At 40.5% G+C, this 14671-nt stretch overlaps 1 protein-coding gene across 4 annotated transcripts in view; it reads right to left on the reverse strand.

Moving 5' to 3' along the window:
* Positions 1 to 13291, reverse strand: part of SUCO (SUN domain containing ossification factor) — a 74379-nt gene extending 61088 nt beyond the window's left edge. For 2 of the 4 annotated variants that reach the window (XM_082612945.1, XM_082612944.1), the window contains exon 1: positions 12940 to 13291. In XM_082612945.1, coding sequence (XP_082469071.1) covers positions 12940 to 13001 — 62 coding nt within the window. In that variant the 5' untranslated portion in view covers positions 13002 to 13291. The remainder of the gene's footprint in view (positions 1 to 12939) is intronic. The other 2 variants (XM_082612942.1, XM_082612943.1) reach the window with 1 other exon arrangement.
* Between the last annotated feature and the right edge of the window lie 1380 nt (positions 13292 to 14671).

Below are 14671 nucleotides of genomic sequence, written 5' to 3' on the forward strand. Positions count from 1 at the left end.
GTTGGTGACGTGAATTAACAAAATACATTCTAAAAGCATGAAATAACCACAAACAAAACAGATTTTTTAAAATTATAAAATATTACCAGCTATATATACTAATATATTTGAAAACTCAGAAGAAATGGATGGTCCCAGAAAAATAACAAAATTGGCACAAAGTATACAAAAATTTGAATTAATTGATAATAATTAAAGAAATTTGAGTGGATTAATCAACACCATACACAGAGAAAAAGGAAATCCCACTCTTTTTTCCCACTTCTTATTTGGAAATAATTTCAAACTTTCAGAAGAAATGCCAACATAGCACAAAGAACATCCACAAACCCTTTGCCCATATCAACCTATTGTTAACATTTTGACCCATTGGTTCCATCATTTGCCATTTGCTCCTGGCAAGCACATAGCCCTCCCTCTCTCCCCACTCCATGTAATTTATCTCTAAATATCTTCTGTATGTATTTCTTCAGAATAAGGATCTTCTCTTACACAACCATGCCACAATTATCAACCTCAGTAAATGTTACATTGACACAATAATCTATGTCCCCAGTAGTGTCCTTACAGCATTCCCCCTCTCCCCACCTCAAGTACAGAATCCAGTGTAAGATCATATCCTGCATTTTTCATGTGCCTTCAGCCTCCTTTAACCTGGAATAGTTCTTGGCCTTTACCTTATGTGGCACTGACATTTTGAAGCATATAATCCTTTTATTTTGAAATAATATGGTCCTTTTTTGAGGTTTGTCTGATGTTTCATGACCAGATTCAGGTTATGTATTCCTGGCTGGAAGCCTTCATAAGTGATGTTGTGTCTTTCTCAGGGTATTATATCCAGAAGCATAAGATATCCATCTGTTTTGGCGCTTGCAATTCCACTTTTAGGTATTTCTTAAGAGAAATGAAAACTATGTGTACAAAAATGTTCCCTGTAGCTTTTACTCCTAATAGCCAAAAACTGGAAGCAGCCCAGATGTTCAACAGGAGAATGTAAACAAACTATAGTATATTCATACAATGTACTACTTCTCACAATAAAAAGGAATGAATTACTAATGAATGAAACAAGATAGATAAATCTTGGAAGCATTACACTGAGTGAAAGAAGCCAGACACCAGAATAAATACTGTATAATTCCATTTAAATAAAGTTCCAGAATTAGCAAAACTATCCACGGTGACAGAAATCAAATCACCGGTTGCTTCAGGGAATTCTGTAGAATGGGACATGAAAAAACAGTCTGGAGTGATGGAAATGTTCCGTATCTTGATGGGGTGTGAGTTACACAGATGTATGCATTTGTCAAAACTGATCCAACTATACAGTTGATAACATATGTGCATTTCACTGTATGTAAATTATTTCAATTTAAAAATATAAGCAAAAAAGTCAGTATTTTCCTTCCCAGCAATAACAAAATAGAAAATAAACTATTAGCAATAACAAAAATTATAAAATAATTTATAGAAATTAACCTTAAAAATTACACAACCACTTATAGAGAAAAAGTGTTAACTCTAATAATGACCATAAAATGAAGAGACAACTAAATGAAGATCTAATATGTTCATGGATGGAATGCTACTGACAGCAGAGTAAAGACAGCAATTCTCCCCAAAGTAATTCATCACTTAAATATAACTCCTATCAAAATACCTGAAGGGGGACTTCCCTGGTGGTCCAGTGGTTGAGAATCCGCCTTCCAATGCAGGAGATGCGGGTTCAATCCCTGGTTGGGCAACTAAGATCCTACATGCCACGGGGCAACTAAGCCCACATGCTGCAGCGAAAGATCCTGCGTGCTGCAACTAAGACCCGACACAGCCAAAAAAAAAAAAAAAAGGACAACAAAAAAACCTGAAGGATCCTTACTGTATGGGACAGGAAACTCTACTCAACACTCTGTAATAACCCATATGGGAAAAGAATCTGAAAAAGAATAGATATATGTATATGTATAACTGAATCACTTTGCTGTACACCTGAAACTAACACAACATTGTAAATCTACTATACTCCAATATAAAATAAAAATTAAAAGAAAATCCTAAAGACAAAAACAAACAAACAAAAAAACCTGACGGATCCTAATGTTCTAAATATGATATGGAAAAACCGGTCTAAGAATAACTATATTAACAAAAAAAGCAAAGACAAGTGTTTCACCTTGCCAGATAATTAAGATTTACTACAAAACCACCCTAATTCATCTATAGTACTGGGAGCGCAGAAGACAAGCAACTGGAACAAATACTCCCAAATGCGTTTGTTGGCATAAAATCTCTCATTAGAAGCAGCCTGCACACAAAGGGCTCAATAAATACCCATTGAATGAATGAATAAATGAGATCAGGCCTTCCTGAGGCATCTGCCACATCATTAACTACGTAGAATTCACTTAATGATGATTCTAGTAACTAAAACAAGCTTCTAAAAGGGTTCAGTGGAAAAAAGTAGGAAAAAGAATGAGATTAATAGCATTATACCCTGTATGTAAATTTTAAAACATATAAACAAAACATTATTTTGGAAGAAAACACAAATATATGAAGTAAATACATGAAGGTAGACTGGAAAAACACATCAAATATACTCTAGGGTAAATGCCTAACATGGAGGAGATAGTGAAGATGAAGATAGAAGATAAAAAGAGTAATGGTGTAAAATGGAGGAAAAAGGGGGACCCATACAGAAGGTGGCATAAACAGAGTATGATCAATCCAATCCTAAATATCTGATGTCTCTAGAAGAAAACAGTCTTCTTTTTTAGTGTGCCAGGCAGTTTAGATTAAAATATTAATCTAACTTTTACAAATAAACTAAAGCTCAGAAGTTAACTGGCCCAATGTCACTCAATTTGTGACTACAAATCTAGACCTACCTCTCCAAAGCCTACGATCTTTCTCTAGTGCTACATTTCTTATTTAATACTCTCTGATCAATAGATAAATGAAAAGAAAGGTGAGAAAATAACACTAATCCATTCCCTTAAGAACTGATGATGTTAGTCATGGCTAGTTACAGCAGACCATAAAAATATAAGAACTATTAGAAGGGAGGGGCAATATTTACCTCTTGATTTAGAAAGCAGCCACAAGAGATAAATATAAAGCTTTGTAGTGTAGTGGCTAGGGCATGGACTTCAGAGTCAAAAGACCCAAGTGTTAATCCCAGGTGTATTCTCTTGAACAAATTACAAAACCTGTATGTCTCCACTGTAAAATGGGAAAATGAAATAATGCATGTGCAATGCTTAGCCTGGCATAGAATATGCACTCAAATGTTAGCAGTTGTTATCAGCTACTATCCTTATCTTCTTTCATTTATCAAATTCCAGAGTAGTGTAAACAGTTGTCCCTAGGTATCTTGGTTCCAGGACCCCCTGCAGATAGCAAAATCCACAGATGCTCAAGTCCCTTGCAGTAGGCCCTCAGTATCCCTCCTCAAATCGAAATGGGTTGAGTGGTTTGAAACATACAAGTGTGAGGCTACTCCAGCTTCCTGTATCCCTTCTGGCTGCGAAACAAATGTGTACGAGCTCACACTTACCACTCTCCAAATACCTTCTATTTCCACTCACAAAAACTTATCAACACTCACAAAAACTTACCAATCACCTCTCTCTTTTGAAAACAAGGCCCTTTTCTCAACTTTCAAGCTTTTCAGGCTATCTGAGACTTTTATATTGCTGACCATTCAAATGACCTCCTTAAACCTCTTTCCACCTTCCCTAGTTTCCGCTCTCAGAGCTTTACTTTGCTTGTCACCTTTGCTTGTTCTAAGTACCTGCAGAAACTCCATGTTCAAAGGTTCTGTTTCAAAAATGATCCCCTCTATGAGGACAGCTCCAGCCCAATCTCATTTTCACTGAAGTCTGCACTTAAGTGCCTATATAACGTTTCCACTAGGATATTCTACTCGCCTCAACTAACATCTCCTTCTCCTTTAAAACTCTTTGCAACTCTTCCAGTTCTTTTTTAACACCTCCAATTCCTCTAGTTTCCCAAGTTAAAAGGAAAAAAATTAACTCCTCTTCTCTCTTTGAACTTTACTTCACAGATTCATCATTTTAGACCCTAGAATTTATTCTCTCAACCACAGTAGGCTCCAAGAAAGCAGCCACTTTTTCTGTTTTGTCCACCAGAATCTTGCACAGAAGGCAGCACATAGAAAATCCTCAGTAAACATCTCTTGACATTGAGATGGACAACAGAAAGGTGGTGTTGAAGACCAAGAGCTGGTTAGAGGCAAACTAAAACCCAGTTCTTCTGAATCATAGCCCAATGCTGTTTCTACTGTACTGCATTGCCAACTTGCCAACCTATCACCAAACCAGATCATTTACTTCCTCAAAATCTCTGCTCAATGAACCCTCTTCATTTCTACTGCCAAGTTAAGTCCTTGTTATGAAAAACTTCAACTATTCCAATTACTTTTCATTTAGTATTCATCCCTCCAGTCTTTCTCCTGTAACACAATGATGTCAAAATAACACTCTCCAAACACCACTTCTCTTGCTGGATCTTTACTGCCTTACTCCTTGGTTTAGCTTGCAAAACCCATCACAATTTCCAGAATACACTCAGTCCTCCGCATCCACGGGTTCCACATCTGGGTAGAGGGAGGGCTGAGTGTACTACGCCATTTTACATAACAGACTTGAGCATCCAAGGTTGGGTCCTGGAACCAATCCTCCACGGATACCAAGGGATGACTTTAGCTTTTATTTTCTACTCAGGCTTGTCTGCTTACTATCACTTCCACCCATATCAAGTACATCGTCTCTTTTACTCATAACCTTTCTCATTTCTCCTGACAATTAAGTACTATCTGCCCACTGCAGGCAGGCAAGCAGACACACACACACAAACTAGGGAAAGGCCACTATTCATATTAACAGCACCAGTGTATCTTATTTCAGTTCATGAAGCACCTGTATTCCACAGAAGTAAGGTATATGAACCACACATGTCATTTCTCTTAAAACCAAGTCTTCCTTGACAACTCCGGTCCAGTTTTTTCCCGTTTTTAAGAAACTACTAAACAATTCAGCTCTTTGTATTGTTCACTAATGTTCAAATCAGATACCTTAGAATGTTAAAAGTGCAAAAGAAAAATCTCAGAATTCATTTAATTTAGCAGTAATGACTGGAATGCACAAAAGAGTATCCCAAACTTAACCAAATCTCCAAGGTAAGTGCTGTAGGATGTATTTTTTTTAAAAGCTTCATGAATAATTCTATTATTCATTCCTTGTAGAGCCAATCCAGTCAGCCCCATTTTTTAGATAAGAAAATTGACAAACAAAGAAAAGGTAGAGAAACTTGCCTAAGGCCACCTCCCAGCCTACAGGCAGCAGAGAGTAGTGGTTAAGAGCACAGGCTCAGACTCAAGCTACTTAAATTCCAGCTCACTGCTTACTGAGCATTTAGGCAAGTTGGTTAATTTCTTTGTACCCTTCTTAATCTCTTTAAAATGGTGTGTCTATCTCAAAAGAGTTTAATTAGGACAAAATGAGTTAGTGTATATAAAGCACTTAGAACAGAATTAAGTGCCCAGAAAAGCTGCTCAACATCACTAATTATTAGAGAAATGCAAATCAAAACTCCAATGAGGTATCACCTCACACCAGTTAGAATGGGCATCATCAGAAAATCTACAAACAACAAATGCTGGAGAGGGTGTGGAGAAAAGGGAACCCTCTTGCACTGTTGGTGGGAATGTAAATTGATACAGCCACGGTGGAGAACAGTATGGAGGTTCCTTAAAAGACTAAAAATAGAATTACCATACGACCCAGCAATCCCACTACTGGGCATATACCCAGAGAAAACCATAATTCAAAAAGACAGATGCACCCCAATGTTCACTGCAGCACAATTTACAACAGCCAGGTCATGGAAGCAACCTAAATGCCCATGGACAGACGAATGGATAAAGAAGATGTGGTACATATATACAACAGGATATTACTTAGCCATAAAGAGAAACGAAATTGGCTCATTTGTAGAGACGTGGATGGATCTGGAGACTGTCATACAGAGCGAAGTAAGTCAGAAAGAGAAAAACAAATATCGTATATTAACACATATATGTGGAACCTAGAAAAATGGTACAGATGAACCAGTTTGCAGGGCAGAAATAGAGACACAGATGTAGAGAACAAACGTATGGACACCAAGGGGGAAAGTGGCCACGGGTGGGGGGGTGGGGTGGGATGAATTGGGCGATTGGGATTGACATGTATATACTGATGTGTATAAAATGGATGACTAATAAGAACCTGCTGTACAAAAAATTTAAAAAAAGAAATAAGTGCCCAATAAATGTTCACTGTTAATACTGGAAATGAAGGATTACAGCCAAGCTCTAACTTAGTTTCATGCCCTTTCCACTACACCAGTACCTACCTATATTTTGACAAGCAGCTTGTATACTCCTGAGGGCAGAGCTCAAGTCTCCTGCTTCTTCAGCCACCCCCACCACACCAAATACATTGTTGGCAACACAGTAATATTGATATTTTGAACAGATGTATGGATTCCTACTTCTGAACTCTGATACCTCAGCCTAGGATCCTACTTCTGCCAAAGTATCCAGGATGAATGAATAATAAGAACTTACAAAATAGGGCTTACTGTGAGCAGAGCACTGTTTTAAGCACTTTACACATTTTCTCCTGTTATCGAGTTCAAATACTCCATAACAAGAAATATAGGGCTTCCCTGGTGGCGCAGTGGTTGAGAGTCCGCCTGCCGATGCAGGGGACACGGGTTTGTGCCCCCGTCCGGGAAGATCCCACATGCCGCAGAGCATTTAGGCCCGTGACCCATGGCCGCTGAGCCTGCGCATCCGGACGGGAGAGGCCACAACAGTGAGAGGCCCGCGTACCGCAAAAAAAAAAAAAAAAAAAAAAAAAAAATATATATATATATATATATATATATATAAATATATAAAACAAGCTTAGTACTTATGAGCCATGTTAATGCTACAAAACATTTTCTACCAAAGCTAGGTGTTACTTTTACGGAAAATATAAAATAATTTTAACTAATGATTCATTACAAAAACAAAGTCCTAAAATAAAACCAAATTTTCTTTCAAAAAACTCGGCATTTATGAAACTAGTCTATCGCAAAGGATTGACATTCCTATACTACAAATACTCAAAAGCAATTTCCATTCCCTTGAGACAGGTACAATTTTATTTTTTGAATCTACTTTAAAATATGGTCTTGAAAACAAAACAGGTAACATACACCTGGCACTAAAGTACAATCTGCAACATGTACGTTTCCAACAGAGTATTTAGTTTCTTACTAAAGTATTTTAAACATATAAATGTTTCTACCTAATAAAATGTTTGTGGATATCTATCCACAAGATATTGTGGATATCTATCAACTCTCTCCTAGTGTGACTGCCACTTTAGGGCTCCCTGTCTCTAAAGTCTGTCCTTTCCAATCCACTCTATCCCCCTAGTGATCTAACTAAAAGATCAATCTGACCTCACTCTCCGGTTTCTCCTATTTAAACTAGTTCACTGGCTCATCCTCTCAGTCAGGTTAAAATCAGAGTTCACCTGCACAATAATCAAGTCCCTTCAAAACCTGGCTCTAACCTCCCTTCCCATCTCCCTCCACCAACAGGAATCTTTCCTCTGCCTGAAACAAAATTCTGCCAACTCGAACTAGCCATTCTGCAAAGCATTTTATGGATGAGAACTGAGGCTCATAGAAATAATCTGTTGGAGGACACACAGCTAGTGATAGACCGTTATCTAGAATACAAAGTCTTCCCTCCGAGTTTCTAAAGACCTTTTAAACTATTTTTGGTACCTATTTGTCAAATGTATGAGAATTGTTTGAATGTCAGGGTCTTCTCATTAGCTCTATATATGAGCTTCTCCAAGATGATCCTTTCGGGTTCAGGAAGAAAAAAATAGATTTTTTTAGTCTTAAAAAATAAATTAAACCACTCTGCTGGGGGATGCTGATAATGGAGGAAGCCGTGCACGTGTGGGCGCAGAGAGCAAGTACTAAAGGTAATCTCTGCACTTTCCGCTCAATTCTGCCATGAACCTAAAACTGCTCTAAAAAATAAAGGCTATTTTTTAATTAATTTAGCTTTATCAAGATTAATAGACGGATTCACACTTGATCTGAAGGTCAGCTGGCCATAACAGCAGAGACTACACAGTCAGAAACCTGAGCAAAGTACAGAAGTTCCACAAACAGTGGGCTTTACTTCCAGCACATTGTGAGGCACTGCAATTTATGTGTGCTCAATGAAGCCAATTTAGGGATTATATTATTTAGTTTTAACTAAACTGACTCTCACAACATGGAGAAGTAGCTTTGAAAAAATTCCTGCAAAGATAATAATAATGCAAGCACAAGCCAACAAGAAAAGAGCAGCGCTAAGCACAAGCTATTATTCATCCACATTCTGATGTAAAATAATCTAGTCAGTCAATCACACACCTCTCACCAAACTACTACTTTTTAAATAAGAACAAAAAGGTCTGTTAACTTAAAGTATTAGACTGTTTATTTTCTTTCTCATCTTTCTTAATCATCTAATTTGTGTAATTTATTATGTATACCAATATGCTATTAGCATACTAATATACTAATACCATATTTACACATGTATAAATCTTATAAACAATTAATTACATATTAAAGGTGCATGGACAATGCTTTTCCGATGGGGGGAATACAAAAAAATTTGAATATCCACCACTTAAGGCACTGACCAAGTCTTTTTTTTTTCCCTCTTTAAGGTGGTCATCAATCTTCCTAGTTTGCCAGGACCAAGGCGGGTATGCTAGGCTGCATAATGGCCCCTCCAGAGATGTCTGAGTCCTAATTCCTGAATATGTTGCCTTACATGGTAAAAAGGTCTTTGCAGAAGTGATTAAATTAAGGAATTTGAGATGGGGAGATAATCCTGGATTGTCTGGGTGGGCCCAATGTAATCACAAGAGTCCTTGTAAAAGGAGGCAGGAGGATCTGTCATTAGTAGATGTGAAGACTGAAGCAAGAGGTTGGAATAATCCAAGGAAGGAGCCACAGAATATAAGCAGCCCCTAGAAGCTGAAAAAGTCAAGAAGCAGACTCTTCCCTTAGAGTCTCAAGAAGGAACCAGGCCTGCTGACACCTTGACTTTAGCCCAGTTAAGACTTATTTTGGACTTCTGACCCCCAAAACTGTAAGATAATAAATGTGTGTTGTTTTAAGTTACTAAATTTTTGGTAACTTGTTACAGCAGCAATAGGAAACTAACATAGGGGATTCCTGGGACTTAGGACTTTCACTGCTAAAACCAGGATAAGTTGGTCACCCTATTTCCACATTTTCAATGCCCATAACAACATCTGGTACTTAATGAACACGAGAAAAACTTTTGTTGAATGACTTTATGATGAAACATATAGATAATGTACCCTTACTATTTTACAAAGATCTACCATATATGTTATCTCTTGTTATCCTCCTAACAACCCTGTGGGGTGTGAATGAATTAGTTTTCCCACTTTTAGGATATAAGGACTAAGGTTCAAAGAAATTACAAAACATGTCCAAGGATGCAGATCTAGTAAGTGATGGAGCCCTATCTACAATATAGGTTTCCTGACCTACAGTCAAAGGATTACAGCAGTCAGGATCCCATGAATCAGGCGGCCTAGGTTCAAATCCAAGCTCCAAAACTTAATAGCTGCTTTACCTTAGTCAAGTTATTTAACTTCTCTACTTCTTAATTATAAAATGTAAAAGTAAATTATCAATAATACTAATAGGGTTATTGTGAAGATTAAAGGTGCTAAAATGTGCAAAGTACACACCACAGGTTTGTAAGAGGTAGTTGACAATAAATAATAGCTATCATAATTATTCTTGCCACAGCTATAGTACATTTATGCCTAAAATACTCTACTATTTGATAAAGAATCACATGAAGTATGCAAAAGGAAAAAATAGCAACCAGAATGAATAATAAGAAGGATAGGATGAGCCTTTTGTGAAAGTAATCTAAGGTTAGGACTCCAGGCTGGAAAGACAAAAGGAGAGGGGAGACATAAGCAAGGCTATAAATATGTGACAGTATAAATAAAGTGACTGAAAAATTCAGTAATATTGGTAGGAAAAGGAGTTTAGAAACTTACAAACTATAGAGTATTGTAGTATAAACACATAGCACTCATAAATCTACAAAATGGTACGGCTTAAAAAAGAAATGGATCACAAAATCTTGGAACACTTTATAAATGACAGAAACAAAAATGACTCTTTGCAAAACTTGTCAAACCCTACACGGGCATTAGGCTAGGGCAGAATGGAGATGTTGAGAAATGACCTAACAGACCATCTTGTAGCAAGAGTTAGATCTCCAGCTGAGTCAGTGACATAATTTCATTATTCCAATTTCCCAAGGAAGAACAGCCTCAAAAGACACAACATACCCTTTGCCAATCACACCACACACCACTTCTCTTCCCTGATGTCATCATCACCCTTCCAAAAAATTCTCAAGCCTTAATATCCTATAATGCCTTTCCACGGCCTCAGTAAAGAACAATTAAAATATCTTTTTTTTTTTTTTTTTTTTTGCGGTACGCGGGTCTCTCACTGCTGTGGCCTCTCTCGTTGCGGAGCACAGGCCCCGGACGCGCAGGCCCAGCGGCCATGGCTCACAGGCCCAGCCGCTCCGCAGCATGTGGGACCCTCCCGGACCGGGGCACGAACCCGTGTCCCCTGCATCGGCAGGCAGACTCCCAACCACTGCGCCACCAGGGAAGCCCCAATTAAAATATCTTAAAATTTGGCAGCAAAAACAAATCTCAAAACAAACCCAACTGTTTCTTAAACAAAAGTTTCTTAAACTTTGCACTATTTACTTAATCCCTCAACATCCATTTTTCACTGTGAAAGTCAATAAACTTTACGGAACTTAAAGACTATTATTTTCAGTACTAGGCTAACTGATTTTTTTTTCCCCTAACAGGTAATGATCTCCTCACTACTTCCAATGAATAAAGTTGAGAAACCATATTGAGGTCAGCTTAAGCAAAAGACAGCCCGAAATTAAACAAAGTAATAGAAGCTTGGTTAATTTAAATCTGCAAATGATTTTAAAAACCACACTGTAATGCTTGATTTCACTTCTACCAGCCAATTAATTTTTTTAAAATCATGTTTAAGGGTAGAAACTTGCAACTGGTAGATAAGTTAGTCCTGGAGATCACAGTATAGTGAGTACAGAACAACACTATTGTATTATAATTATCATCTTGCTAAGAGACCAGATCTTAATTATTCCCACCACAAAAAGAAATGATTATATGATGTGATAGAGATGCTAACTATTGCTACAATGGTAACCATATTACATTATGTAAATGCATCAAATCAACATGTTGTACACCTGAAATTTACACAATGTTATATGTCAAGTATATTTCAACTAAAAAAAAAAAAAAATCAGAGATCCTGGTGTGTTTTAAACCTGAATGAAAAGTGTAACCTCTTTGCTCTCTCAACCATTTCAGAAAGTGATGAAGAATAACATGGCCTAAAGATGGGCAAGATCAAGTAGAAAGAGGAAAGAAAAAACATATATAACCTACAAACAACTAAACAGCCCCCAGAAAGAAGCGGATATGAACACAAGGTTTCCGTATCTCAGGTACAAATTTAAATTTAAAATGAGGTGAGTGGACTCATCTCCTACATGCACTTCTTGGTAACCAACATGATACTAAAAAGTAGGTGAGATAACACTGGTCTCATTAAAGGGTTCGGAATGAACGTCAAGAGGCCAAATTTCTTGTTCTCTAAAACGTCTATCAACCTGCCAATCAAAATTCTTCAGCCAGGCAAGTGTTTTCTTTTCTTCTTATTTACATAATATTTTCTGTGAGCAACAACTCTACAACTTCAGTGTCTTTGGAATCCATTAGGCACCCACATAAATGAAAAAAAAATGTTGGTGTGTTGCAGAAATAAACTAAACAAGAAACTTAGTTTATCTAGATTCTAATATAACGGCAAATAACTTTGACTGAAGAAGCATCTTTACAGTCAGCAAATGTCACACATCTCCGAAGAAACTCCCTCGGAGGGCAGAATGGATTTTCCAAGTACAGTGGTAGCGATCCTTTGACTGACAAGCTTTCTCTCTTCTCCTTCAAAAAACCCCAAATGTGCCAGGGACTAACAGAAACTCCACAAACTTATAGACAAAGCACTCTTCCCGCCTTCAAAATGCAGGACTTATCCTTCCATTACTACGGGACATTATCCAAGCCACACTACCAGAAACCCCTGTACGCACTATACCCTAAGACACTGTCTGCTAAACAGCTTCTTATCATCTACCCCTTGAAAAAGTGCTTCATAACGCCTCCCAAAAGTCTCCAAGAACAGCAACCCCAAGTGTACCCGAGGCCAAAGACTAGGAGAGAAAGGTCCAGGAGAACCAGTGTTCGTACATTAGTCACCTTCACGACAAGTCACGTTTTTAAAATCGCCTGTCGGGAACACATCACATCCGACATACCTTATGCCCTTCCCATACCATGAAAACAAGTGGCTGCTACTAAACCCGAGCAACTTACCCAGCCTCTATCTGAACACTTCCCACACACAACCCACCATCACCAAGGGCCAGGGTAACCGGGTACAAAGGCACCCAGGCGCCTCCCTCTCCCACTTAAGTCTCTGTAAATTCCAAAACGCGCCACGAAAACCTCCGCAGAGAGGGCTGCCAGGCCAGCCCGCAGAGGGGTCACGGAGTAATCGGTTTGTCGTTTCATAGGAGCCTTGGAGACCCGCACCCTAAAAGCCGGGATGATTTGGGGGTGTGACCTGGGCCGCTCCCTGCCCCTCTCTCCCTTCATGGAAAACTCCCGTGTGGTCGCGGCTACTCACCAGACCAGGGAACACAGAGAGAGGAAGGAGACTAGGGCCAAGGCCCGCCGGTACTTCTTCATCTTTTCCTCCTTCTTCCCCCTGCCAGAAGGCGGCACATCCTCTCTGCAGCTGCTACTGCCGAGGCCAAGATGGAGGAGCCGGAGCAGGAGAGCGAGGATGAGACCGAGAGTCCGAAGGGCTGCGGCGCTGGAGGAGCGGCTCCTGAGCGGCGCGCGCGCTGGCCGCTCTCTCCCAGGGGCCCACAGCGGCGCCGACGGGTGCGCTTCACAGGAGGCTTCCGGGAATCGCCGTTGCTGCCGCGGCCGCCGGCTCGTCCGCGCCCGCCTCCTCCAGCCGCCGCCGCCGCCGCTGCCCCATATCCCCCCCGCCCTCCCCGGTTCTCGCTCCGTGCTGCCGGCGACCAACGGCCGCTGCGTACTAGCCTCTCAACAACCAATCACCGGCGGGGCCGCGACACCTCATACACCGCTGAGCTGGAAGAAGACGCGTCACCCACGTCCAGCGGCGCTCGCACCCCCAACTAGCCTCTGCGCGGGCCACGCCCCCTCCGACGTCTCAGGCGTCTGAGCCAGAGGGAGGAGGGCACAAAGCGAGAGAGGCGGGGGTGGCCACCGCCCCGCCCATCTCAAGTCCCGCCCACTTCAGGAAGTCCAAGAGGAGCCTCGTGACCCTCAGCCTTCTTCGTACGATGGCCCGCCCTCTAGCCCAGGGCGCGCCGTGTCCGTGCAAGGACCCTTGGGAGCTGTAGTTTTCTCTCCGGAACCCTTCCCTTTCCCTTTCCCTGTCCTTCCCAGGATTACTGTTTTGATGAAGAGGTCTGTGGTTTCGCTTCTCACTGCAAGACTGGCCAGCTTTGGAATTGTTACATCCAGTTTTCCTTTTCTGACCACAGTTTGTGGGAAGGCCTAGAATGACGGTGGGGGAAAAGCTATACTAATAAAATTTAAAAGACGTTTTCCGGGTGTCAGTGGGCCGGGCCCATCGAGCTAGGTGCTGATTGGTTAGCGGAAAGGGGTGTGCCAAGAGTGCCTCTCATCTGATTGGTTGGAATGAGAAGTCTTCCGTATCTTTTCCGCCTCTTGAAGAATTTCGCTCCCCGCCAGATTCCTCCATTGGGATCGGCTCGATTGGTCTTCAGTCCCTTGGATTCGTGCTTTGGGTTCGCTGCGGTGGGGCCGGAAGGGAAAACTGCGGCTCCTTATGGGGGAGCTCCAAGTTCTGAGGTTCACCGAAAGCGGGGAAGGTGGTCGCGTACACACGTCTGTTGCTACAGTCTGAGACAAAAAGTGACCGCTTCTCAATCTTTAAAACGAGCAGTGTGCCCCCCCCCGAGATTTTTATGCCATTGAGGCCCCTAAAGATCTCTCAGAAGCTTGTTTAGGGACCCTCTGCCTGAAAGTCCACAATGCTTGACCGCTTTTCTTCCCAAGCGCCTCTTGACATAGTTCTCTTCTATGAGGTGGTATAGAAGAAGACGCACGAGCTTTTTTGCTCGGGAGAAGACGTCTGGCCTCTGGCCTCATGTGTTCCTTCTTCTGTCTCTGGTGATGTATTTGACTCTTGACACTAAGAGGGAAGTTAGTCTCTACCGAGTGATATTTCTTTTATAAAATAAGAAATATAAAAGTATAACTCAATGATGTTTCCCTTTTTGTCTTGGCTGTCAGAAACTCAGAACTACCTTCTCCAGAAAGCAGCCAGACATATGGGAGAATGGAGACTCCAGTTG

This window comes from Mesoplodon mirus, assembly GCF_964341445.2.
Source record: "Mesoplodon mirus genome assembly, chromosome: 3".
In the NCBI taxonomy this organism is placed as follows: domain Eukaryota; kingdom Metazoa; phylum Chordata; class Mammalia; order Artiodactyla; family Ziphiidae; genus Mesoplodon; species Mesoplodon mirus.